The sequence below is a fragment of the Oryzias melastigma genome, linkage group LG6 (genome assembly GCF_002922805.2).
Source record: "Oryzias melastigma strain HK-1 linkage group LG6, ASM292280v2, whole genome shotgun sequence".
NCBI classification, from domain to species: domain Eukaryota; kingdom Metazoa; phylum Chordata; class Actinopteri; order Beloniformes; family Adrianichthyidae; genus Oryzias; species Oryzias melastigma.
Genome location: NC_050517.1, coordinates 4,272,998 through 4,297,645, shown reverse-complemented (window position 1 = coordinate 4,297,645; position 24,648 = coordinate 4,272,998). Strand labels below are relative to the sequence as shown.

The 24,648-nt window shown below is 41.9% G+C and overlaps 1 protein-coding gene across 5 annotated transcripts in view; it reads left to right on the top strand.

The window, feature by feature from the left end:
• The first annotated feature begins 436 nt into the window (after positions 1–436).
• LOC112160565 (eukaryotic translation initiation factor 4 gamma 2) overlaps positions 437–24,648 on the top strand; it is a 92,225-nt gene continuing 68,013 nt past the window's right edge. For 4 of the 5 annotated variants that reach the window (XM_036212179.1, XM_036212177.1, XM_036212176.1 and 1 more), the window contains exons 1-2: positions 17,320–17,445; positions 24,388–24,493. In XM_036212179.1, coding sequence (XP_036068072.1) covers positions 24,441–24,493 — 53 coding nt within the window. In that variant the 5' untranslated portion in view covers positions 17,320–17,445; positions 24,388–24,440. Of the gene's footprint in view, positions 563–17,148; positions 17,215–17,319; positions 17,446–24,387; positions 24,494–24,648 lie in introns of those variants that run through there. The other variant, XM_036212181.1, reaches the window with a different exon arrangement.

Genomic DNA, 24,648 nt, shown 5'->3' with positions numbered 1-24,648 from the left:
AGAAAATCCAATGGTTTCCTTCATCGTGACGTTAGCAGACTGGTAGCTAGCAGCATTTGTTAGCCGGTGAGGATAGCCACTCGCTGGCGCAGCTTGGATTATTGTGACCAATTCAATTGCATGTACTCATACATCACAATTACAAAATAGACGCAATCCAATGCTATCACAACCAGCATCTGAATATTTCCAAAGCAGCTCGTTGTAAACAGTCACGCTGTCCGGTTAGCGACAAAAATTCTCGGCTCGGTCTGATTTATTCGTTTACTCAATTATAAGCCCCCATAAAACGGGTAATGGGGCGGATTTATCCACGTGGATTTCTGCGCAGTGATTATAACATGTCTCAATCTTATTTGTCCATAATCACATGGCATTTTATGTTGTCTGTCATCGCCCCCCCCCCATCCCACGAGATGCTAATTTGATTATTTTCTTCTCTTCAGCCCCGCCCCCGCCCCCCACCATCCCCTGCTATTATTCTTATTCTTTTGAGGATTCTTCATTGTCAAGCCGCCAAAGTGGAGAGTGCGATTGCAGAAGGGGGTGCTTCTCGTTTCAGGTACTGAAACCTTTCACTTCTGCTAAGACTTTGTAGAGAAATATCAGGGAGATCTGGGTCAGATCTGGGTCAGGCCTCCACACTATTCCGGGGGGCTTGTAGAGAAAAGCAGGATGTGGGAATCAAAATGGCTGTTGGGGTGGCGGTGGGGAGTGTGTTTAGTAGTTTAGGGTGGGTAACCTTTTCTGACAAGTGAAGTTTAAAAACATCAGTAGTTGATATAATTTGATTGGCATTAGGTTAGAAATAGTTTATTTCAAGCAATCAAAGCAAGAATATTAAATGTTCAATACAGATATGTCAGGCACAGGATAAAAGACCCTTTCCAATAAAAAAAAAAAAACAAACTTGAATAGATATTGAAACACTCAAAATACAAATCTAAAACATGAACATTCAGTGTTACATAAAGCTAAAAGTGTGCTCAGTCAACAGCACACAAAAAATACATATATTTTAACATTATTCACAGATAGATAAATAGAAACATTACAAATTCATTTGAAGAAATAAATACAATTTCAAATGTTTTGAATATCCCAAGGGAGAGAGCTTCTTATCTGTATTGAGGCTCTCTTTCGCCTCCTCAGATCTGCAATGATATTCTTAAAAACAGAGTCACTATGAATCCTTCCTTGGTTTAAAACAACTTTTGCTCTGGTCTTCCATACGTCCCTTTCCACGTGACGTCACACATAGCCAGAAAGTGCAGCTTTGCTTCCAGGTTTATTTTGTTTACAACAGCCAACCTGACAGCTGAACGCTGTTTAAAGCAATTTTACGTAAATAATAAAAGGTAACCTAACCAATTGTAACTGAAATTTGTACAATATTTATTGTATAAATGTCCTACTTGGTTGTTTTCAGTTCCTCCTCTTAGATCGTTCACAAATCAAAGTACAAATGTCAGCAGTTCTGTCTGCAGTCAAAATGCAGCAGTTCAGCTGCTCTTCAAATTCCTCTGGATGATATTAAACAAGTCATGGATTATTTCTCTCTAACAACCCAGTTAAAGTTTCAAGTACTTTGAATGCTGCTTGTTTGGTTACAAAGGTCATTTTGATTTTATTCTTTTAATCTGTGCTAATGGTAACACTAGCATTAGCTTTGGCTATGAGACGTGGAGGTGCAGAAGATCTTTTCTCACCAGTTTAAAGTTATCTAAATTTCCATGCTCACATAATCCTTGTAAACAGATCATAAGTCAGAGAATTCCAGCGTGTCTGACATTAAAGGGGCAATACCATGAAAATTCTACTTTTTGAGGTCTTAAATGCATTTTACTGTTCATTCAGTCTGCTCTGACAGCTCCGCCCCCAGACTACAACAAAAACACACCAAAGTCTCTCCTCAGAGCTGTGACAGGCGATCACTACCTTTCTGTACCAGGAACTGCTCCCTGACCTATTTTTTTAAATGTAATCTCGCTTCATTTCCAATCGGACTGAATTTCTGTTCTCTTTGAGGTTCCTCAGTCTGAATATGAAATGAACAGAGTGGAACAGCTGAACCAAAAGGGCCACCGTACCCGACAGTCATGTGATGTAAACACGTTAGAAATGAGGCGATTGGTGAGCTGCAGACAAATGTAGAACATTAGATTGTCATGTTAGCCAAAAGGAAATAATTAGTCCATCTGTTTACTTGTTAGAACATGTATTTTGATACCACTGAAAAATGTGACTCTCTTTTCTGTGCCTCGTTACGCGGCACGCTCGGGCTGCTGCCGTGACATCATCTTAACATGATCCACATTGATTGTACTGACGTGTCTTTTTGCGTGTGTACCTGTGGTTTCCCCAGTAACCGTCATGCAGGATTCCTCAAAGCAGCGGTGAAAAGTGAATCTGGCCTTCATACAGACGCTCAAAATCCATCTGCAAAATAAAACGTTTGAGAAAAGGGAAAAATCCAGACAAGATTTTGCAGACTTAACGCATCGGTCTTTCTTGTAGTTTTTGTTTAAAAATTGTGTTCTTGCTGAGGAGGCGGGTTCATGGATGACGTCATGAAATGGGTGGGACCGACAAGTAGTGAAAGGCGGAGGCACAGAAATCGAGTTGTTTTACTTCCAAATATTAAAACGGGCCGCAAAAATGACTCATATTTCATAATTTGTTTTTTAATGTTCCAACGGTGATATAAGACTATATATGTAGATATAGTTTACTCTAAAAGGCTGAAGAAAATCCTGGTAGGGCCCCTTTAAAGTCAAACTTATGACTGTTGTAATGTTTTCTATTGCAGTCAGTTAGCTGCTGTTAGCTCAGCTGTGGTTCTAACATCACTCCTCTTTGTTTTTGCTTTTGATAACATTGTCTGATATAAAGGCATATTTTACAATTTCATTTGGAAATTGGCTCAAGACAAAGTACAACTAAATACAGGCTGTAAAAATGTCTATAGAACAATACAGCAGATGTTTTGTGAGCTACCGCTAGCTTTAGCATCCCATAAAGAAAAGCTAAACAATCATTCAACAGAGTACTTTTAGTAGCAACAGCCTTCAAACTGATGTGGCTGTGTGTGGTATGGTGCTCCAAGTTTGGATTCACAACCTCGGTGACCAAATTCTAGTTTTTGACTCTGTAAAAAAAATCTAAACATATTTTTACTGGACAAATTATTACATTATTTTACTAAGACATTTACATTTGCAGTTTAACCAAATTTAACCCACCAGGACCAGACAGGATTTATGAAACAAAGGCAAACACAGGACAACATTAGAGTTGTACACATTTTGGAACAGATTTCACAACAAAAATTGAAGAGTCTAGTGATAAGTTCAGATGCCGAAAAAGCATCTGATTCAGTGAGAGGGTCCTTCCTCTATAAAGTACTTAACAAATTTGGTTTTCATAAATGCATAACCAAAATAATCTTTGTACTGTATAAAAAAACCTACAGCAAGAATTAAGATAAATGGAGATCTCTGTCTTTTCTTTTAGAAAGAGGAACAAGACAGGGATGCTGTGTCTCTCTACCCCTCTTTACTTTGTGTAGTGAACCACTTAGCCAGTGGATCAGAGAAAGCCAAGATATCACAGGAATATCTCTTATGGGGATGGAAGAGAAATTGGCCCTATTTGCTGATGATTTGCTGTTAACACTATCACGCCAACATACACCCTTCCCACAGTTATTAAAATGTTGGAGGAGTATGGTACTTTCTCAAGATATAAAATCAATGGTAACAAAATGCAAGTATTGGCATTGAACTATGACCTGCCCACTACAATAAGAGAGCAATATAAGTGGAAATAGGAAGCTGACAGCATAAAATATTTGGGCATTACCATACAATAACACTTAGATGAGATCTTTGAAGTCAACTATGAGCCTCTTTATATGAACATAGAATCTGATATTTAGCGATGGAATTCCTTATTTTTCTTAGACCTACACTTAAGGATAGAATCAATTAAGATGAATACTCTTCCAAACCTTCTTAATCTACTTTAATCTCTTACATTTTTTTTTTTTTACCTTCAAAACAATTTGTAGAGTTAAACAGACTACTTTCAAACTCTGGAACGGTAAAAAACCAAGGGTCAAATATAAAATTTTGCAAATGCAAAAGGATAAGGGTGGGATGAGTCTTCCATGCTTTCAAAAATACTACTTTGCGGCTCAGTTAAGGCCACTGGTATGTTTGTGCTCTCCAACCTATACAGCAGGATGGAAATGCATAGAAGGCAGTACAATAAGAGGATTATCACATTCAGCTCTAATATCTGATATGAAATTACAAGACAAAATGAATACATCAAATGAAAATATACATAGTGTGATGTTTTCTGCCCAGAACAAAATGATAAACTGTCTTCAGGAGGAATATTCAAAGATATTAAAATGGTGTGCTTACAATTTATCCCAAACAGACAAGAAGATAGATTTCAGAAGTGGTTTAGTAAGGGGTTGACAGACTATTACCCATTGGGGCATTTCCTGCATTTGACACCCTTAAGTAAAAACATAACCTTGACCAAGTGGACTTTTTCAGGTATTTACAACTCAGGAACTACTTTAACATCAAAATTCCATTTGATTTATATATATATATATATATATATATATATATATATATATATATATATATATATATATTCATGTCATTAAAAAAAAACAAAATCACCAACCAAAATCATCTATAAGCTAAATAATGGCATGATACAAAGTGGAAGCTATAATAATACATATTACATGAGAAAAAGGATTTTTTTCAATCACTGAAGAAATTTGGGAAAGGATATGTCATATGCAATGGATCACCTTAACTTGTGGTGTGAATTCTGCTGGAATTTTTTTTTTTTTGTAATCACCCCTGTACAAGAAGAAACATCAAAACAACGTGGAAGCAATGGGGCAAATCATTTTCATATATTTTGGAACTGTTCCGTTATTCAAAATGATTGGCTAGAACTTTACAAACAACTAAAGAATGTGTTTATAAATGATTTTAAATTTTCTTTTGAAAGTATGCATCTTTTGTAACTGTACTCATTAAGGTCTTACCCCATCAGACAACAAACTTTTATACATCCTGCTAGTGCTGGGCGATATGACGATATATACTGCTCACAAAAATTAAAGGAACACTTTTTTTATTGGACCTGGCATGAATCGAATTAAACCTGTCTGATAATTTTCTGGTTGGTTAAGCAGCTGAGGGCCTCGTTAATCAATTTCAGCTGTATTGGTGTTCATGGAATTAACAACAGGTGAACTTCAGTGGCAACAATTAGAAAACCCTCAAAACAGGACTGGTGTTACATGTGGAGGTCATTTCAAGTTTCTCCCTCTTGATCTTTTTTGGCTGGTTTTCCACTCGTGCTGATTTTGGCTTGATAATTATCTCTACTGGCAGTATGAGGCGATTCCTTAACCCCACAGAAGTTGAACAGGTTGTCCAACTTCTCCAGGATGGCACATCCACACGTGCTGCAGCAAGAAGGTTTAATGTGTTTACCAGCACAATCTCCAGAACATGGAGGAGATTCCAGGAGACTGGTGGTTATTCTGGGAGAGCTGGACAGGGCCGTAGAAGGTCCTCAATCCCTCAGCAGGACCGATACCTGCTCCTTTGTGCAAGGCGGAACAGGCTGAGCACTGCTCGTGCCCTACAGAATGACCTCCACAGGGCCACTGGTGTGAATGTCTCTACCCAAACAATCAGGAACAGACTTCATGAAGGTGGCCTGAGGGCCCCACGTCCTGTATGGGCCCTGTGCTCACTGCCCAGCACCGTGGAGCTCGACTGGCATTTGCTCAAAAACACTAGAATTGGCAAGTCCGCAAGTTGCGCCCTGTACCTTTCACAGACGAGAGCAGGTTCACCCTAAGCACCTGTGATAAACGTGAAAGAGTCTGGAGAAGACAAGGATAACGTTATGCTGCCTGCAACGTGGTTCAACATGGCAGGTTTGGTGTTGGGTCAGTGATGGTCTGGGGAGGCATATCCATGGAGGGACGCACAGACCTCTACTGCCTAGGAAATGGTGCTCTGACTGCCATAAGGTATCCAAATGAAATCCGTGAACCCATTGTCAGACCCTGCTCTGGTGCAGTAGGTCCTGGGTTCCTCCTAATTAGGGCTGCCACAAACGATTATTTCAATAGTCGACTAATCTCCGATTATTTTTTTCGATTAGTCATCGGTTCGTCCAGCGACTGGATGTAAAACACACATCTTAACCATAATTGGCTTTAAACTTGAAGTGTTTAAGCTATATGCTAACTAAAAATAAAGACAATAGTTTATTAAGCCTTTAATGAATCGTGCAGGTTTTCTCCTTAATTTGTTTCTGGCATCAAGACGTCTTAAATCAAATGAGGTAATCTGAATCAACTACAGAAAACTAAATAAAAGCCTGAAAGTATTTTTTTTGAAGCTTTAATATGTATATTTAATAAAACATGTGTGAAGTATTTCAAAAGCTATTTGCAGATATAAACACACTCAAAATATTTGCTCACTGAGGCCCATTTATTAAAGCAAAACACTAATGACATCTTTGAACTCAAGATATTCCTATACATATAAAACCTCAGGATGCCCAGATAAACAAAGAGCTTTAAGACATTACATCTTTAAAAAGGTGGGGAAATGTATATTTTCAAAAAGGGAGAAAAGCAGGGGATGTTAGAATGTACATCAGTTCTCTCATTTTTTCACTACCTACATCCACTGCACATGCGCAGAACGAAATTACATCATATTTTTTAGGTTTGGTGGACTGCCCTTAAATCTGTACTACTTCTTAAATGTTGTGGTGACTTTACTGTTTGTTGTCGTTTGTGACTTCAAGTTAGATTTAATTGTATGATTATTCCGCTAATGTTATGCCACACTTGTCAACTTAGCTCTGGACTTTTAGGCGAGCTACTTCACTTTTGGGACTCGCACATCGCTCCACAACTCCGCGGCAGATCCGTACCGACACACAGCCTCTCTGTCTGCGCGATGAACCTTTCAATATCATGATCGCGGCGCAGAATATGAATGAAGCCTTGGACGAGCGGTTCATTTCCACTGTAAACTCATTATCCGTGCCGCCCTCGCGGCGTTTGGTTCAATGAGCACGGATAATGAAAAGTTCACTATGTAGACAGAGAGGTACTTTAGACACGGATCTGCTGCAGATTTGATGGATTATCTCCAAACAGCGCATTAATGAAAGCCGATCACGATCCATTTAAACCCGGAAAACTGCCGCAGCAGACCTAGCTGTGTTAGCACCGATGTTAGCCTAGCTAAACGAAGTTCTCTGTTCAACGTGATCAAACTCGGTCACAACATGCTTCATCTTCATGCACCCCCATAGTGATCTCATGGAACACAAGTTCTGCCTTAAAGAAATTACAATGGACAATTTTCCTCTTATTTTCCTTGTGTTTCCCCATATTTTCGAGTTCCGTTAGCGTGTTGTTGTGTTGTTGTTGATACTCCAGCCTACCCTGTAACATCACCGCTAACCGGCTTTACAACCACTGCGCTTGTGTGAAGATAATGGCAGACCCGGCAGCGCGCACTGTAGTTTTGAGATCAAAACAAGGAAAAAACAAACAAAAAAATGACACGTCGACGACCAAAATAGTTGTCGACTATTTTAATAGTCGACGTAGTCGCGACTAATCGAATAATCGTGGCAGTCCTACTCCAAATGCGCAACAATGCCCGGCCTCATATGGCAAGAGTATGCAGGTAGTACATGGAGGATGGAGGAACTGAAACAATTGAATGGCCTTCACGTTCCCCTGACTTAAACCAAATAGAACATCTCTGACATTAGACATTAGACATTAGACATAGCTTTATTAATCCCTTTGGGACACACCCTGGGGGAAATTAGGTGGTGGGCAGCAGCCGTTCTCGACAGCGCTTTATCGCCCGCTCTGGGACATTAATTAATTTTTGTGAGCAGTGTAGAGTGAGCAGAGAAAATTGTCTAACATGGCATTTATCCTCTATCGTCTATATCGTCTCTAAGCTAATTTGATCAATTATTACGGCAAATGTATAATTAAATGGCCCGAGACAATTGCGCTCAGGTGTTGCCTCGTCAGTATGTACACAAAAAATGTAAAGAAGTTAAAATAAAGACAAATTAAAGAGATTCTTCAACTCTGTCTTGTGGTTTTTAGACTTAAAACTGCTTTACGTTCTTTGAATCACACGCACGTGGGTTTTACGAAATACAGACAGATACACCGATGCAGTCAGGCCAAGAAGACGCACTTTCAGCAAAAGAGGGTATGTCTGTGATTTGACTTAAAAAATAAGGTATAAAGCAAGCTGTGGAACAGGACCAACGGGTATCTAAAACACTTGGATTCTCGCGATCTGCTCCTGGAAAATTTGCGACGTCCAAGATCTCTGATTCGTGATGTTTATAAATAAAGTAGTGTCAATGTAGCCACGAGGGGGCCCAGGCCAGGGTCTTATTGTGCCGGTCCCAAGCCCGGATAAATACAGAGGGTTGTGTCAGGAAGGGCATCCGACGTAAAATCTTTGCCAAATCAAATATGCGAATCAGACCTACGATATCCATACCGGATCGGTCAAGGCCTGGGTTAACAACGACCGCCATCGGTGCTGTTCACCGACAGGGTGCCGGTGGAAATTGGACTACTGTTGGTGGAAGAAGGAGAGGAGGAAGGCACGTTCGTAGGGAGAGAGAGAGAAGAGGAAAGTCACTAGTGTTGGACTGAGAGTTGGGACTTTGAATGTTGGAACTATGACAGGAAAGGGTAGAGAGTTAGTGGACATGATGCAGAGGAGAAAGGTAGACATACTGTGTGTCCAGGAGACCAGGTGGAAAGGTAGCAAGGCTAGAAGTTTAGGAGCAGGGTTCAAGTTGTTCTATCATGGTGGAGATGGGAAGAGAAATGGAGTAGGAGTTATCCTAAAGGAGGAGTTTGTTAGGAGTGTTGTGGAGGTAAAAAGAGTGTCAGATAGAGTGATGAGTCTGAAGATAGAAATGGAGGGTGTCATGTTCAATGTTGTTAGTGGGTATGCCCCACAGGTAGGATGTGAGCTGGAAGAGAAGGAGAAGTTCTGGTTGGATCTTGATGAAGTGATGATGAGCATCCCTGGAAATGAGAGAGTTGTCATTGGTGCAGATTTCAATGGTCATGTTGGTGCAGGAAACCGAGGTGATGAGGAGGTGATGGGCAGGTTTGGTATCCAGGAGAGGAATGTAGAAGGACAGATGGTGGTTGATTTTGCAAAAAAGATGGAAATGGCGATAGTGAATACATTCTTTGAGAAGAGACAGGAACATAGAGTGACCTATAAGAGTGGAGGTAGAAGCACACAGATAGACTACATCTTGTGTAGACGGTGTAATCTGAAGGAGATCAGTGACTGTAAAGTAGTGGTTGGTGAGAGTGTTTCCAGACAGCACAGGATGGTGGTGTGTAGAATGACTCTGGTGGTGAAGAAAATGAAGAAAGAGAGGGCAAAGGCAGAGAAGAGGACAAACTGGTGGAAGCTGAAAAAAGAAGATTGTTGCATGACTTTTAAGAAACAGTTGAAACAGGCTCTGGGTGGTCAGGAGGTACTCCCAGATGACTGGATAACTACAGCTAATGTGATCAGGGAGACAGGTAGGAGTGTACTTGGTGTGTCATCAGGAAAGAGAGTTGATAAGGAGACTTGGTGGTGGAATGAGGAGGTGCAGGAGTGTATACGGAGTAAGAGACTAGCTAAGAAGAAGTGGGACACTGAGAGGACTGAGGAGAGTAGACAGGAGTACAGGGAGATGCAGCGTAAGGTGAAAGTAGAGGTGTCAAAGGCCAAACAAAGAGCTTATGATGACTTGTACGCTAGGTTGGGTAGTAAGGAGGGAGAGACTGACCTGTACAGACTAGCAAGGCAGAGAGATCGAGATGGGAAGGACATGCAGCAGGTTAGGGTGATCAAGGATAGGAATGGTAATGTGGTGACAGGTGTCAGTGGTGTAATGGAAAGATGGAAAGAATACTTTGAAGAGTTGATGAATGAAGAGAATGAGAGAGAACAAAGAGTAGAAGAGGTGACGGTTGTGGAGCAGGAAGTAAGAAAGATTAGTAAAGGTGAAGTGAGAGGGGCTTTGAAGAGGATGAAGAGTGGAAAGGCTCTTGGTCCTGATGATATACCTGTGGAGGTATGGAAGTGTCTAGGAGAGATGGCAGTGGAGTTTTTGACCGGGTTGTTCAACAGGATCTTAGGTGGTGAGAAGATGCCTGAGGAATGGAGGAGAAGTGTGATGGTGCCCATTTTTAAGAATAAGGGAGATGTGCAGAGTTGTGGTAACTACAGAGGAATAAAGCTGATGAGCCATACAATGAAGGTGTGGGAAAGAGTAGTGGAAGCCAGACTAAGAGCAGAAGTGAACATTTGTGAGCAGCAGTATGGTTTCATGCCAAGAAAGAGCACTACAGATGCAACATTTGCTTTGAGGATGTTGATAGAGAAGTACAGAGAAGGTCAGAGAGAGCTCCACTGTGTCTTTGTAGATCTGGAGAAAGCTTATGACAGAGTGCCCAGAGAGGAACTATGGTATTGTATGAGGAAGTCTGGAGTGACAGAGAAGTATGTCCGAGCAGTGCAGGACATGTATGAGGGCTGTAAGACAGTGGTGAGGTGTCAGAGGAGTTCAATGTGGAGGTGGGATTACAACGGGGATCAGCTCTGAGCCCACTCCTGTTTGCAATGGTGATGGACAGACTGACGGATGAGGTTAGACAGGAATCACCATGGACTATGATGTTTGCAGATGATATTGTGATTTGTAGTGAGAGCAGGGAACAGGTGGAGGTGGAGGTGGAGTGTGGTGGAATATTTGTTGATCCGATGAAATGAAGAAATGTCAAACGTTTTCATGAAAGTTTATTAAACAGAGCAGAGAAATGTACACGCTGGCGAGCATGGCGGAGAGGTCTGCAGAGCCCTGATCTGTGATGGACGCTCACATTTTATACAGTCATACAATCAGCTGTTAATCAGGAGCTTAAGATGGAAATGTAAGTGTCATATCTAATGTGGACAAGATGTTCTAATGAAATCAAAATGTTTACACATTGTGGTCAGGGTGTTCTGACAACAAGAAAACAAGACTCAGAGGATGAGACATAAGCAAATGTATAATTTCCATGACACGCCATCCCCTTGTTCCTAAAAGGAACAACACAAATGCGGAAATTACGACTATCAAAACACTGAACCAAACAGACCAAAACCAAGGATAAAAATTAACACAATACACTGGGACCTCATATAACATCAGAACCATGACCCCAAAAAGGTTTAACACAATCCATCATTAATGAGGCTCAGAAAAAGCCACAAAAATCAAAAAAATCAAACCCCAACTAATCATATCAATTCAATTGAAAATTAAACAAATCAGACAAATCCACTAGACTAAACCAAAATCAATTAAAATTGATAAACCACAATTAAACTATGAACATAAAAATCCGACAACCCAATTCAATCAAAGTAATTAACCCTAACAAATCATTCAAAAACAAACCACTATAAGTAAATCCAACAACTAACCAGGCACATCAATGAGGCTTAATAAACCAATAAAATCAACCAAACTAGCAAAATCTAATCTTTCAACACAAAACTAATCAAACTAATGAAACCTAATCATCCCATTTAAAAAAAATAAATAAATAACAAACTACAAAATCTAACTACCCACTGGATGAAGAAATTAATCAATCTACAGAACCGTCTGATCATCATCAGAATCACCAGAGGAGTAATCCAGCGCAAAATCAGATGACGAGGCGGGACAGACCCTTGCAGTCAGGGAGCCGTAAAAGAGCTGGGGAACACGCCTACTAAAAGCAATGTCAAAAAGTCCAATCAGCACGGAACAAATACAGAGAATGCAGCAACTTCCACAGAGGACGACAACAGAGGAAAACACAGCTAAGGACATACGCATGGAAACCATCTGGATATTTCCCCAAAATAGACTCCCAAAAATCCCATATCGACTTATTAACACCTGAATGTTCTTTTAATTTATTACTGAGCGTGTGCAGACCATCAACAGCTCTGGTTAACTGTTATTAGGAATAAACGTACAGCACTGATCTCCAAAAATAGAACACACACTATGAGGAGTCGAGGGAACCAATCGCGATGCGACCTGCAGAACTATCAGTAAAACAAGAAAACGTGCCTATAACAACATTAACATCAAAGAGGGAAGGGGACCTTGTCCCAGAAGGTAACAGGAATGAAACTTCCTAGTACGAACATCCGGAGCCAGGGGGTGTTTGAGACAACAAACGGGACATGCAGAAGTAATTTAGGGCGGGTGGCGGAGGAACAACTCTCAAAAGCGGTCGGGGACCCAAGCAAAAAACACAACCAGCGTCCGCTGAACTTGAAACCTGTTCTGCCAAGACAAGCCAGTTATCAGTGGAACCTGAAATACCTGACATCACCTCGAAGCAATCATCAACCGCTGGCTCCCTATTATGAACAATAACAGCATGCTGTGAAGGAAAATGTGGACCAACAGTCAAAACACCAAATGAAGCAGGTACATCAAACACAGTGGTAATATTGCTACAGATGAAGAAATAAGTGAAGGGGTCTTATGTGGCGCCGGGCCTGTAAACGAACAGAGTCATGTGGAAACAGGAAGCGTTAGTCCAGGACGCAATTCTAGGGGGTCGAGCCGGGAGGGGGGAGGTGGAGGTGTTGAACGAGAGCAATAAGTGGAACTGCAATGTTAGGGCGCGAGACCAGTCACAAGCTGCGGGGGAAGCCATATAATCTACGGATTTCCATTCTGAGCCCGTGTAGACAAACACGGTGCCTCAATGGGGGTCCCTGTCAGAGTGAGACAGGTACCAGTTGTGACTCGCGTGCTCCTGCAAGTTTAAAGTAGTGGAAAGGGGAGTTGAGTTGGTCGATGGACAGGACGAGAAGGAGGCAGGTGGTGCCTCTCAGGGGCCACCCAAACTCTCTGAACGGATGCCAGGGGCGGGGTCTCTCCATGGTGAGACTGAAGGGTTGGAGCTTGACATGCTACTGTTGCAGTGGGACGCTATTTCACTCTGCACTGTTCACTCCGTGGCGATGCAGTCGGACAAGCCAGGCCACTGTTCAGGAGCTGCAGATCTGGGGCTGGGTGTTGGTCTAGGGGTGGAGCCTCCTGGCAGCACGATCCACGAACCCAAGCAGCTCGCCCAGCGATCTTGACTGTGGTCTATGTGGTTAGGAGGACCGGGAAGGGGCTCAGCCAGCGCTTGTGGTTCCACCGCCTGTCAGAGTCTGGAGGCCGGCCTCTCACCTGTGATGCCAAAGCTAAGACAAAGCCTCCATTGCATTGAGATTTTCCTTATACTCACTTGATCGGCGTCCGCTCTCAGAGGTCCTGCAAATCCTGGGAACCATTAACCTAGTAGAAGCTCGTTGGGAGTGAATCAAGTGTTAGCGTTCACAAAGCATCTGACAGTCATAAGAGAAGTAAGAAGCGCTTAAACCCATTAAAATTTTCTGTGCACAGATTTTTGCCAATTGAAGCTCTAAAGTTAGATCTATACATTTAACAATCATACAGTGGGACCTGTTGTCTGATTTGATCCGTTCAGGAAACCTGTGCTGAGGAAAAAAAAAAGGATTGATTAGACATTTTAGTTAGGGTTAGGGTTAGCCTTTGCTGGTCAGGCTTCTGGACATTCTGCAAAGGAGTCAATCAACATATACTCAAGCAAAAATTCCTATGGTGTTTCTCCATCATGTCAGTGTAGTTGATCACGCTCTTCTGCCCTGTGAGAAAAGGCAGGTTACTCCCCCATCTCTGTTACATCATATCAAAGCAGGCACAGAGATATGGAAGTAGGAGACGATGACAACATTTCAGACTCCCTCTAAGCTGTGAAAAGAACAACATGAGAACCCTGGAAAAAACAGTTGTAATAATTCACATCAAAAATATAAACAAGTTTGATCACAGCTTTCTGTGTGTGACCTCGATCTGTGCCTTCAGCAGCTCTGCTCGCAGACTCCTGTGGGCCTTCAGCCTTTGTTTTCCTAACTGAGATAAGCTTGACAAAACATTTTCCCTGAGTTTCTGCAACTTTCCCTCTTGAAAGTTCTGTGTTGGAGCGCAAGTGAATCTTCAACTGCTAGATATATTTTCTAATTATCATCATTAGTTTCTAATTATTAGATTATTCCCAATTTAAAATGCCGGACGCAATAATCCAATTTCAATGTTTGACTTTCCGCACGCCTGATTAAATAAAATTTAAAGTGCCCGAGCAGGCTAATGGGAGGACAGAGACGCGGATTCTGCAGTCCCATGAGCCATGCAGATGGCATAACCCACGCAGCAACATTCAGAGACAGGGACACAAACAGAAACACAAACGTTTGGTCAGTCATGTCAGGTCAGGGGTACAGTTAGTCAGTGTTCAGCAGCACAGTCATGAGGGAGACCCTCGTCAGGTGAGAGCAGCTCAGTGGCTGGGCTGGATTTGAGGACCGAAAACCTTTTAACAGTGAAATTCGGCAGCTCGAGCAAACAGATGTGATACCTGAGGAATCTGGGAAGGGAAAAGAGCGATGACCTGTGCTCCGCCAGGATGAGGTGGACTTGACGGAGGACCAGCAATGTCAGAATAGCCCACAAGATCTCTGGAAGCTGCTGGGCCCTCTCTGCAGCAGCAATGGCACTCGGGCAGCGAGGAAGTCCAGCAGCAACAGGATCAAGCTTACAGGAGAATTAAGCCACTGGTCCGAGAGTTCCACCATGATCCTGGAGGAGGACAGAGGCCACGCAGCTCCCTCCTTCATCCACAGTCTGTGTGAATGGCTTGAATGGATCCAGTAGGCCTAAAGTGGGAGATGATTGGAGAGCAAGTTTCAGTGTTGTAAAGGAACTCCCAGCTACATTTGTCCACTGCTCTATAGAATTAATTGGTTTAGATTTGATTAACTCACCTATGGCTTGGTTAACTCTGAAAAGTTTGGAACAGAAATCCTGCAGTATGAGCACAACCCAACAAAAGACAGGAGTTGCTTAACAATCTCCGATCTCGGCGCCTGTTAGATCGCAGTGAGATGTTTGGAGGAAAGGCTTGATGTTTGCAGATGATATTGTGATTTGTAATGAGAGCAGGGAACAGGTGGAGTTAGAGAGGTGGAGGTTTGCCCTGGAAAGGAGAGGAATGAAGGTTAGCCGCAGTAAGACAGAGTACATGTGTGTGAATGAGAGGAACCAGAGTGGAAGAGTGAGGTTACAGGGAGAAGAGATAAAGAAGGTGGAGGAGTTTAAGTATTTAGGGTCAACAGTACAGAGTAATGGAGAGTGTGGAAAAGAAGTGAAGAGGAGAGTGCAAGCAGGTTGGAATGGGTGGAGAAAAGTGTCAGGTGTGATGTGTGACAGAAGAGTTTCAGCACAAATGAAAGGAAAGGTGTACAAGACTGTGGTGAGACCAGCCATGTTGTTTGGACTAGAAACAGTGGGACTGAAGAAAAGACAGGAAGCAGAGCTGGAGGTAGCAGAGATGAAGATGCTGAGGTTCTCTTTGGGAGTGACCAGGATGGATAGGATCAGGAATGAATACATCAGAGGGACAGCACATGTTAGAGGTTTTGGAGATAAAGTCAGAGAGGCCAGACTGAGATGGTTTGGACATGTTCAGAGGAGAGACAGTGAATATATTGGTAGAAGGATGCTGAGTCTAGAGCTGCCAGGAAAGAGGTCTAGAGGAAGACCAAAGAGGAGGTTTATGGATGCAGTGAATGAAGACATGAAGGTGGCTGGTGTTAGAGTGGAGGATGCTGAAGACAGGCTTAGATGGAGGAAACTGATTCGCTGAAGGGAAAAGTCGAAAGGAAAAGAAGAAGAAGAAGATAAACATAGTAGTTCATAAAATATTTATTGCTCTAAAATATAGAATAATGTTGAATTTTATAGCTGAATGTGCTGCGCGACTTTCACCAGAAGTAAACAACGCTTTGAAATAAAATGTCGATGAAGCTTCCTGTTTTCAATGTAAAAATGACGAGAGCTTCTCTATCCGTTCAAAAAATATTGTCCGACAGTTTTTTAGAATTAACAGCTAAAATCGTAACATGCTAGAGTCAGTGTGTAATAACAGCGCTGTCTTGAAATCAATACTTTTATCTAAGGTTCTATTACTGCTGCGAACCAGCAGCTTTATCCTCCAGTTCTGACTGGATACATTTAAAAATTGCAGCATGTCCTCCTGCTGTATAAGCCAAAGCTAACTGCTAAAAAAACAGAGACGAGTAGTAGAAGGTGGTGCGTTTTTTTTCACGTTCATTTTTGTGGGTATGGGAGGGGCTGCTCCAGACAGCGCAGGTTTTTAGAGGATTACTTGGAAATACCTCTTTGGGGTTCTTTGTAGTGAGGAATGAACAGTAAAATGCACTTAAAACCTCTAAAAGTCGAATTTTCATAGCAGAGTTGGGTGAATCGCCAGCTACAGCTAGCAAGCCTCTGGGGGAGCAAGCGGAGTGAACCTTTTACCATTCACACTAAAGGAGTTAAATGAAGGGAAACTGAGTGTAATCCAGTTTTATGGAATACCTCTTAACATTGTTCTTTGAAGGCGAGTTGCATAAATCATCAGGCACTGTGAATATGCATGGAAGATTAGGTCATAAAACTGACTATGCTTATCTATAGTTCAATTTGATTTAGGCTCAGTGCCCCCCCCTTACTATTTATTTTTTTTATCTGAAGGTTCCATCAATTCAGAGCGGTTTACTCTCAAGAACTCTATCCACCTCTTCGAAGAACTTAAAATATAAGCCAATAAATGGTTGACCAAACAAATGCTTCTGCTCGTCTTCCTTCCCTTCTCTATTTAAAACTTTGTTATTCACTCAGTATGTGTGGAAGTAGATACGTTCTCCGAATAATATATTTACTTTAATAGCTTTGCTTGTAGTTTTGGCCGTTTTTAGGAAGTATTCAAATAGAATGTTTTTGAAATCTCTCTGCTTCCCACTGTAAATGTTTTAACACTAGAGTTGAGATTTTCAGGACAAGCAGCACAAGCTCATTCTGTTTGCCTCACTTTTTCTCTTGCAGTGCTTCTTCGGGGGGAGGAGGTGGTCGGGGTGCACCTCAGCACTATCCCAAGACTGTCGACAACAGGTTTGCATACATCTAATAATTTACTGTCTCTCTAACAAGATGAGCTCAGAATCCTCAGAATGTTGATGCGTTTCACGGTCTTCCTTGTTTTTTGTTGGTTTACAGCGAGTTCCTGGGGAAAACCCCAGGGCAAAGCGTTCAGAGATGGGTTCCTTCACGAAGCACTAGACGAGATGCCAACTCCAGCAACGAAAAAGAGCAACACGATGCAATCTTCAGGAAAGTGAGGGGGTAAGAGTCACACCCATATGCACACATGACCTGTTCGTTCTTTGGGCTTCTTTTGGTTATTGCAGTTTATAATATTCTAAACGTGCGTTCACACCAAACCTGATTTGCCTGGCGGAAGTGGCCAGTTTCAATGTTAAGTCAATGTAACAGATGGGACATGAGGCGACCTGAAGCCCCGCGGCGTGATTTGAGCGACTAGTGCAGTGTCAAGGGCTGCCAGCAGCTCGAGTTGAGCAATGATGCTTGAATTAGGTGGCGTGACCAAAATTTAAATAGAACATGTATATCACATCAAAACAGTTGGTTATTGAGGTCTGTTTATGAAATGAAAATATTAATGACATATACAGTCATGGCCAGAAGTTTTGAGAATGATACAACTATTATTTTTTTTCAAAGTCTGCTGTTTCATGGAAATGTATATATACTCCAGAATGTTATGATGAGTGATCCACTCAACTCTAATTATTTTCATAGTCCCTATTTGCCTTGAAAATGAACTTTATCTCTGAAACCACATTTCCACTGCATTTCAGCTCAGCCACAAAAGGACCAGCTAACATAATTCCAATCAAAGCTTTTGATACTTGTTAAATGCTTCTAATTATGTCATTATACCATAGAAACATCTGGCAAACACCTAAAAATTCTGAAGGAACAGACCATGTGAAAATGTAAAATGTGTGTCATTCTCAAAACTTCTGGCCACGATTGTATGAACTCAAAATTACTATTTATATAAAAATACTCAATGTCAGTTTAAACAAAGGACTTCATGGTGCATTACATCTTAGGGAAAAATGCAACAGAAAAATCAGGGCATGTCAGAATTTACAACTTTAAATTCTCTCATTTGCGAATTCTGCGGTGGGCGTGGCGAGCGGGGCCAAACGGGAGAACCTCATATTTGTATGTCTTCCCCTGAAAGGCAAACCGTAGATACTTTCTGTGTGGGGGATAAATAGGGATGTGAAAGTATGCGACTTTCAGATCTACAGAGATGAACCAGTCCCGAATTGTATTCGAGCTGCGTGAGTCAGCATTCTGAACGCGCACTGTCTTGAGTATTTGTTCAGAGCGCGTAGATCTAGAATTGGGCGGAGACCTCCGTCCCGTTTCGGAACCAGAAAGTTCCGTGAATAAAATCCGTCCGCGCTCTGCTCCGGCGGAACGAGCTGGATTACATTTTTGCTCATGAGCGCCGCTATCTCGGCTTGTAAGATGCGCGCTCTCTCCCTGTGAGTCTGCGAGTGCAGGATGCCATTGAAACGGCGAGGTGTGAATGCAAACTGAAGCCTGTAACCTCTGGTTCCAGTTTTCATCACCCAGCTGGAGCCCTCACAATCTCCCCATGCTTGTGCGTTTGCTGACAGCGGCCCGAGATGTGGCGGCTTCAGAAAATGAGCGAGCAGTACGGAGTGCGCGTGCACGGGCCGTGTACTGCTTACTCCAAGCAACCTGGGCTGAAGTACCGCGGGGGGAGCACTTGAACTTGAACGGAACAGAACGTTGTCTGGGATGGTGAGGGCAGGTGTCTGGCCGAAGTTGAGGCTGACGCCAGGGGATGGGAAAAGCCGGTCGAGCAGCAGCCTGAGCGAAGGTCTGACGCGGTGCTGATGAGAGGGGGGCTTCCCTTTCTGGGCAGGCAGAGCTGGAGGGCTTTGCCTTCTCTTTTCTTTTCCTCGCACCATTTCTGCATCGTGGCCACCGCTGGTCCAAATAAACCTTTAGGGTCCACGGGAACGTTGAGGAGATAAGTCTTGTCCTTCTGAGACAGACTTGGGAGGTTCAGCCATCTCGCCCTCTCCTGAGTCACTATGAGGGCCATAGCCTGCCCGGTGGCTGTGACAAACGGATCAGTGTAGGCGCAGGCAGAGGTCCGTCACCACACACAGTTCATCCCACAGGTCTGAGGTCAGAGAGGCTGACATCTGCTCCTGAATTTCCACCTGATAAGCGAGTAGCAGGGCGCTAGGAGAGGCGGGCTGAGCAGAGATGGTGTGGTCTGGATATGTGATTGACAGTGACATTAGCCTAAGGTAACCAGTTTGTTTTAAATGTCTGCAGCAGAAAAAAGCATCTCAGCTTCGTCTCCGTCCAGCTGGATGTACATTTACTCGCACAGCTATTTTACTCTACTTCAGAATCCTCTAGAATTACAATATTTGCGATAACTGTTGAAAAGTTGTGGCAGACTAAAGAATGAAAACACTGGTGCTGAAGCTTTGGTCATAAAAGGTTTTAGCAGACTTTTTGGTTTCGTTCGCTCCAACTGCCGCAAGCACTGGTGCTATCTAGAATTCGTTTTTTTTTCACTAAGGGTAGAGCTGGGCGATATGGCCCAAAAAAATAATCACAGATTTTTTATATTAATCGTTTTTTTTCGCCTCCTTCCTTTTATTTATTTTTTTAACAAAGGTTATGAATGAAATAATATTTTTAACAAAAACTATTTTATTTTAAGTGCAACTAAATACAGGCTGTAAAAATATTTGTAGAACAATACAGCAGATGTTTTGTGAGCTACCTTAGCTATCTTAAGTATCCTATAGAGAAAAGCAAAATAATCATTCAGCAGAGCACTTTTAGTAGCAGCAGCCTTCAAACTGATGTGGTATGGTGCTCCAAGTTTGAAGGCACAACCTCAGTGACCAAATTCTAGTTTTTGACTCAGTAAAAAAGCATCTAAACATTATTTTACTGGACAAATTATTACATTATTTTACTAAGATATTTACACAAGGGTTACTTTAAAATATGTTATGTTTAATGCAAACAGAGAGGAAGTCACAACATAACAATATCCGAGAAAATTTTTTTTCCTAGGGTTGCACGATAATGATCGGCTGATATTGGACATTATGACGTCATGTCGAAAATTCCGATAAGAGGAGAACTTGCAGATAAAGAGGACAGATAATTAAATGCTCAAACTGCCAACGCTTCCTCACTCACCACTCACTATTTACTTATGTTACTACTTGTCTGCTCACCCCAAAAGCTTCAGCCTTATCTGAACTGCTCAACGGTGCAACCGTAGTGGCCCGACAGCAGCGCGGACACAGCATGCGCCACAAAGACGGAGCATTTCTCCCTCTTTGTCTCTCTGCTGTAGGAGCTCCACTCCTCTCTTGCGGCACGCGGTCATACACACACAATCACCCCCACACCCCTCCACTGACACACAGACAACAAACGCCACGCGGATGGAAGAGTGGTCTGTCGCCAGCAAAGAAGTCCGAATTGTGTCTGTGTTTATCCAAAGTAGATGAAGACAGTGCGTGCCGTCTCCTTTATGTAACAAAAACGTTTCTTGTAAGGCCGGCAACACCAGTAATTTGTATTAAAAAAAATATTAAAAAAAAACACTGCCCTAAATACATTATTTACAACCATTTATTTTGCACAACAGTTTCAAACATAGCAATAATTTAAATTAATTCAATTATTTCTTTTGCAAGTTATTAAATTGGGCTTTATTTGAATGAAAACATGTTCTGGTACATTGCTATTAAAGTCTTCACATTTGTTCCGGCCATTGAAATGCACTTTCTCTATTTACAGATTTATGGCAAACTGAAAAAGTTAATAGTGTTTGAATTACCTGTTGTTCAATTTATTTGCAGATAAAACACATTCTGGAAATTTGTTGGAATACCTAAGAGCCATGCACTCTTACTTTGTACTTGCAAATATTGTTTTCTCAAGTATTAAAAAAAAAAAAAACATTAGTTTATTATCGGTATCGGCTGCAAGAGGCTGGAAAATATCTGATATCAGTATCGGTTGAAAAATCGTGCATCACTATTTCCTCTAAGGAACTTCTTAAATTTCTAATCGGTCTTTTCTCACTGGTTTTCTATGGATATTTCTATGAAGAATTATTATTTTCTATCACAAATGAGTTGTTTTTTATCTTTGGCACTCTGAGAGGAGAACTGTTAGTCAGTCACCAGATCCAGTAAACCAGATTAAGAGATTAATAAGTCTTTTCTAGAATTTTTCAAGAAACGAAGTGGCATAAAATCAATTAATAAATATAATCGAGACATTTTTATTGTCTTTTGACTGTAAACTGAAAACACACAGAAAACAAGAACAGATTTAGCAAAGGGGGCAGATTAACAGAAAATGCTCTTTTCTTAAGTTTCTCTCCAGAGGATTCATTTTTATATGATATCATAACAAAAAGAGCATGAAAGCATTTCAATGTTTTGAATAGTTGCTATGATGTCATTGACAGCTTTCTAACCCCGGGCTCACACGGCTAGCGTTACAGCTCAGGTGCGACGCGGGAGCGGTCTAGCTACAGCCGCTGGCTCATATTAGCTCCAGTTGGCTGCGACCACAAATTCAGCTGCCGACATCACAAAACTCACCAGGGTTTTAGAAAAGGTGGTGGTGGTGGTGTCTCATTGTGACCTCAGATTTGTGTACCTTAACTTTAACCACTTGCCCTACTCTTTTTTTTTTTTTTTGATCATTTTCTCGAGAAAATGAGATAACTCGTTATAATAAGAAAACAAACTTCGTTTTCCCGAGAAAACGAAGTTTGTTTTCTTATCATAACGTGATGATCAATAATGGAGAAGGCAGAATCCTGCACTCTTTTTCCTGAATCCTCCTCCCTTTATTTCCCACAAACCTCCGAACAGGATGATTGACGGATCACAGCGCCGATGAGAATCTCCGCACGATGTGTTCAATGAACTCCGGACATTAGCAGACCAAAAGAGCCACTCGGCCCAGCTTAATCCGCTACTATGCATTTGTCATTTACAACATCGGGGAAACAAAGCAGTTTTTCAGAAAAAAATGTCGAACATCAGCAATGATCCATAGATGATCGATTGATCATTTAATCAATCGATCATCTATGGATCATTGCTGATGTTAGATGTTTTCCCTGATAAACTGGTTTGTTTTGGTGCTGATGTCCGGAACTCGGTGAACGCACCATGCTAACACGCTCTGCAGACCTGAATTCTGACAATCTATCAATGTTTGTTTGGGTTTTTTGGGGAAAATTAAGACAGGGGGCTGGTGCATGAGACTGAATTCAGCCATTTAAGATCCATTAACAAATAAAAAACAGACTAAAAACGTTTGTGGAGTGTTTGTCTCTGAAAGGAGGAGGGAGACGCTTCATTCTCCCTCCTTGATTATCTTGTTATTACAAGAAAACGATTAAAAAAAAAAAAAAGTAGGGAAGGAGATTTTCGGCTTCCGTACAAATCTAAAAAACCTGAGAAAAGAATGCTAAATCTGCCATTTTTCCTTGCCACATCCCGCCCCAAATGTCCATTTTAGATCTGAAATGAATAAGTTAAAATTAAACTTTCATTATTTTTTTTTGTAGTAATTGTATTATTGAAACTCACTGTGGGGACATTTAAATATTTCAAATAAGGATTATTATCCATGGTACATGTGCAGGTGAGGTGCTGCCATGTCCTCTTTTCCAAGTGATTTTGGATGCTTTTGGCTTGCCATACTGCCTTCCTCTGACAGCGCATACCTGGAACAGATCAGCGGCTGCGGGACAGCGGCCGTTCCATGCCCAGACTCGGAGATGTGCACTGATGCTTTGATTCAGCTCTTCAAAATTCTCAGGATTCTGTGATCTGGTTTTGGCACGTTCTGTTTTCCTTGTCAGTCTCACAATGTTCAGGTTAATCATCCACAACTGTCTTCATTTAGTTAATCAACCTCAGTGTATTTAAGTGTTTGGTTTTCAGTTTCTCATTGTCAGGTCATCTGTTCTGTTTTGTCATGTCACTGGTTTTTTCTTTTGCTTTTGTAATGGTTAAGTTTATTTAGTAAATGTTTGTTTCTGCCATCAAATCTGGTCTCCTGCATTTGGGTCCTCCACCACCATCCATGACAAAAATAAATAGACTCGATCTCTGAGCATGCGCGTCATCCACGACAAACTTGGTAAAAGTTTTTGACGGAAGCTCCTCCCACACGCACCGGGAGCTTCGGGTTTTGGATAACTGTCAAGAAGTAACTTTGACGCATGTTACAACAAAGACGATTAAATAATCCGTACGCGAGGAACACAGAGGCCGCAGGGGTAGGAGGAGGGGGGTGATCCGCAGAATGTGCGTGGTCCTTACTGTAGCTCAGAGAAAGTGACGGACCGTGGCCCGAACACGGAGCTTTTATTGACATTCAAAACCGGATTTGAGGAGAAGTCAATGGCTTGGAGTGCCTGTTTCATGCCCTAATTTGGACACAGTGCCACTCACCCTTACTGGTGGGTGTGTGTGATGAGAGTTTCAAATGACTGAAAGATCGAGTCTTGGGAACACTTGTTTATGTGTTCGAGTAAACATAGGAGCTGGTGGCGCTCTTAATTTAGGTGGTGGCGGTTGCCACCAAATTCTCTGTGCAGGAAAAACCCAGCTCACATATGTTCACGCTAATCCCCCCTTTGTTTGCTGCAGTTCAGCTGCGTCGTCTGATGAAAATTTGAACCAAACGAAATGGATTCGCAGGAAATCCAACTGCAGGCGCAGGACGCCTGCAGTTGGATTTCCTCTTGCACTTTTAAAGTTACGTTAAGGCTGCGGTGCTCGCATCAGAGCTGTGTGCGTCTGGGGTGGGGGGCTTTTTCAACTCAATACCAGGTCTGTAATGTTAAAGAGAGAGTACTAATAAAGTTAATAGAAAGTGGATTCATGCCTGCTATATATTTATAAAATACAGTTTTTATAGCTGTCCTTTAAATTCATGTTCTTGTATTTAACCAACACATCCATATCCAACATTATTCGACTTTGAACCGATCATGTTTACATTTATAGACAACACAGGGGACAGCTCGTTAGCATTAGCAGCTAGTATCGTAGCATCAGTGTGTAACAACAGAGCTTTCTTCAAATCAACACTTTTATTAAATATTCTGTTTTGCTGTAGACCAACATCTTTATCCTGCAGATCTGTCTGGATCCTGTAGAAAATCGGCACATGTCCTGCTTCTGTATCAGCCAATGCTAACTGCTACAAAAACCGAGACGAGTAGTAGAAGGGGGTGGTGGGTGAGGTATGGACTTCTTGTGGTTTGGGTTTTTTTTGGGGGGGGGCTTTTTTTCTCTCTCTCTCTCTGCCTCACTGAGCAATCTCCTCTGCTAGCTGCAGCTTTCATGTCTGCGCTTTACAAGAACTAACTTTACTCTGGACTACAGAAGCCCAGGAGGG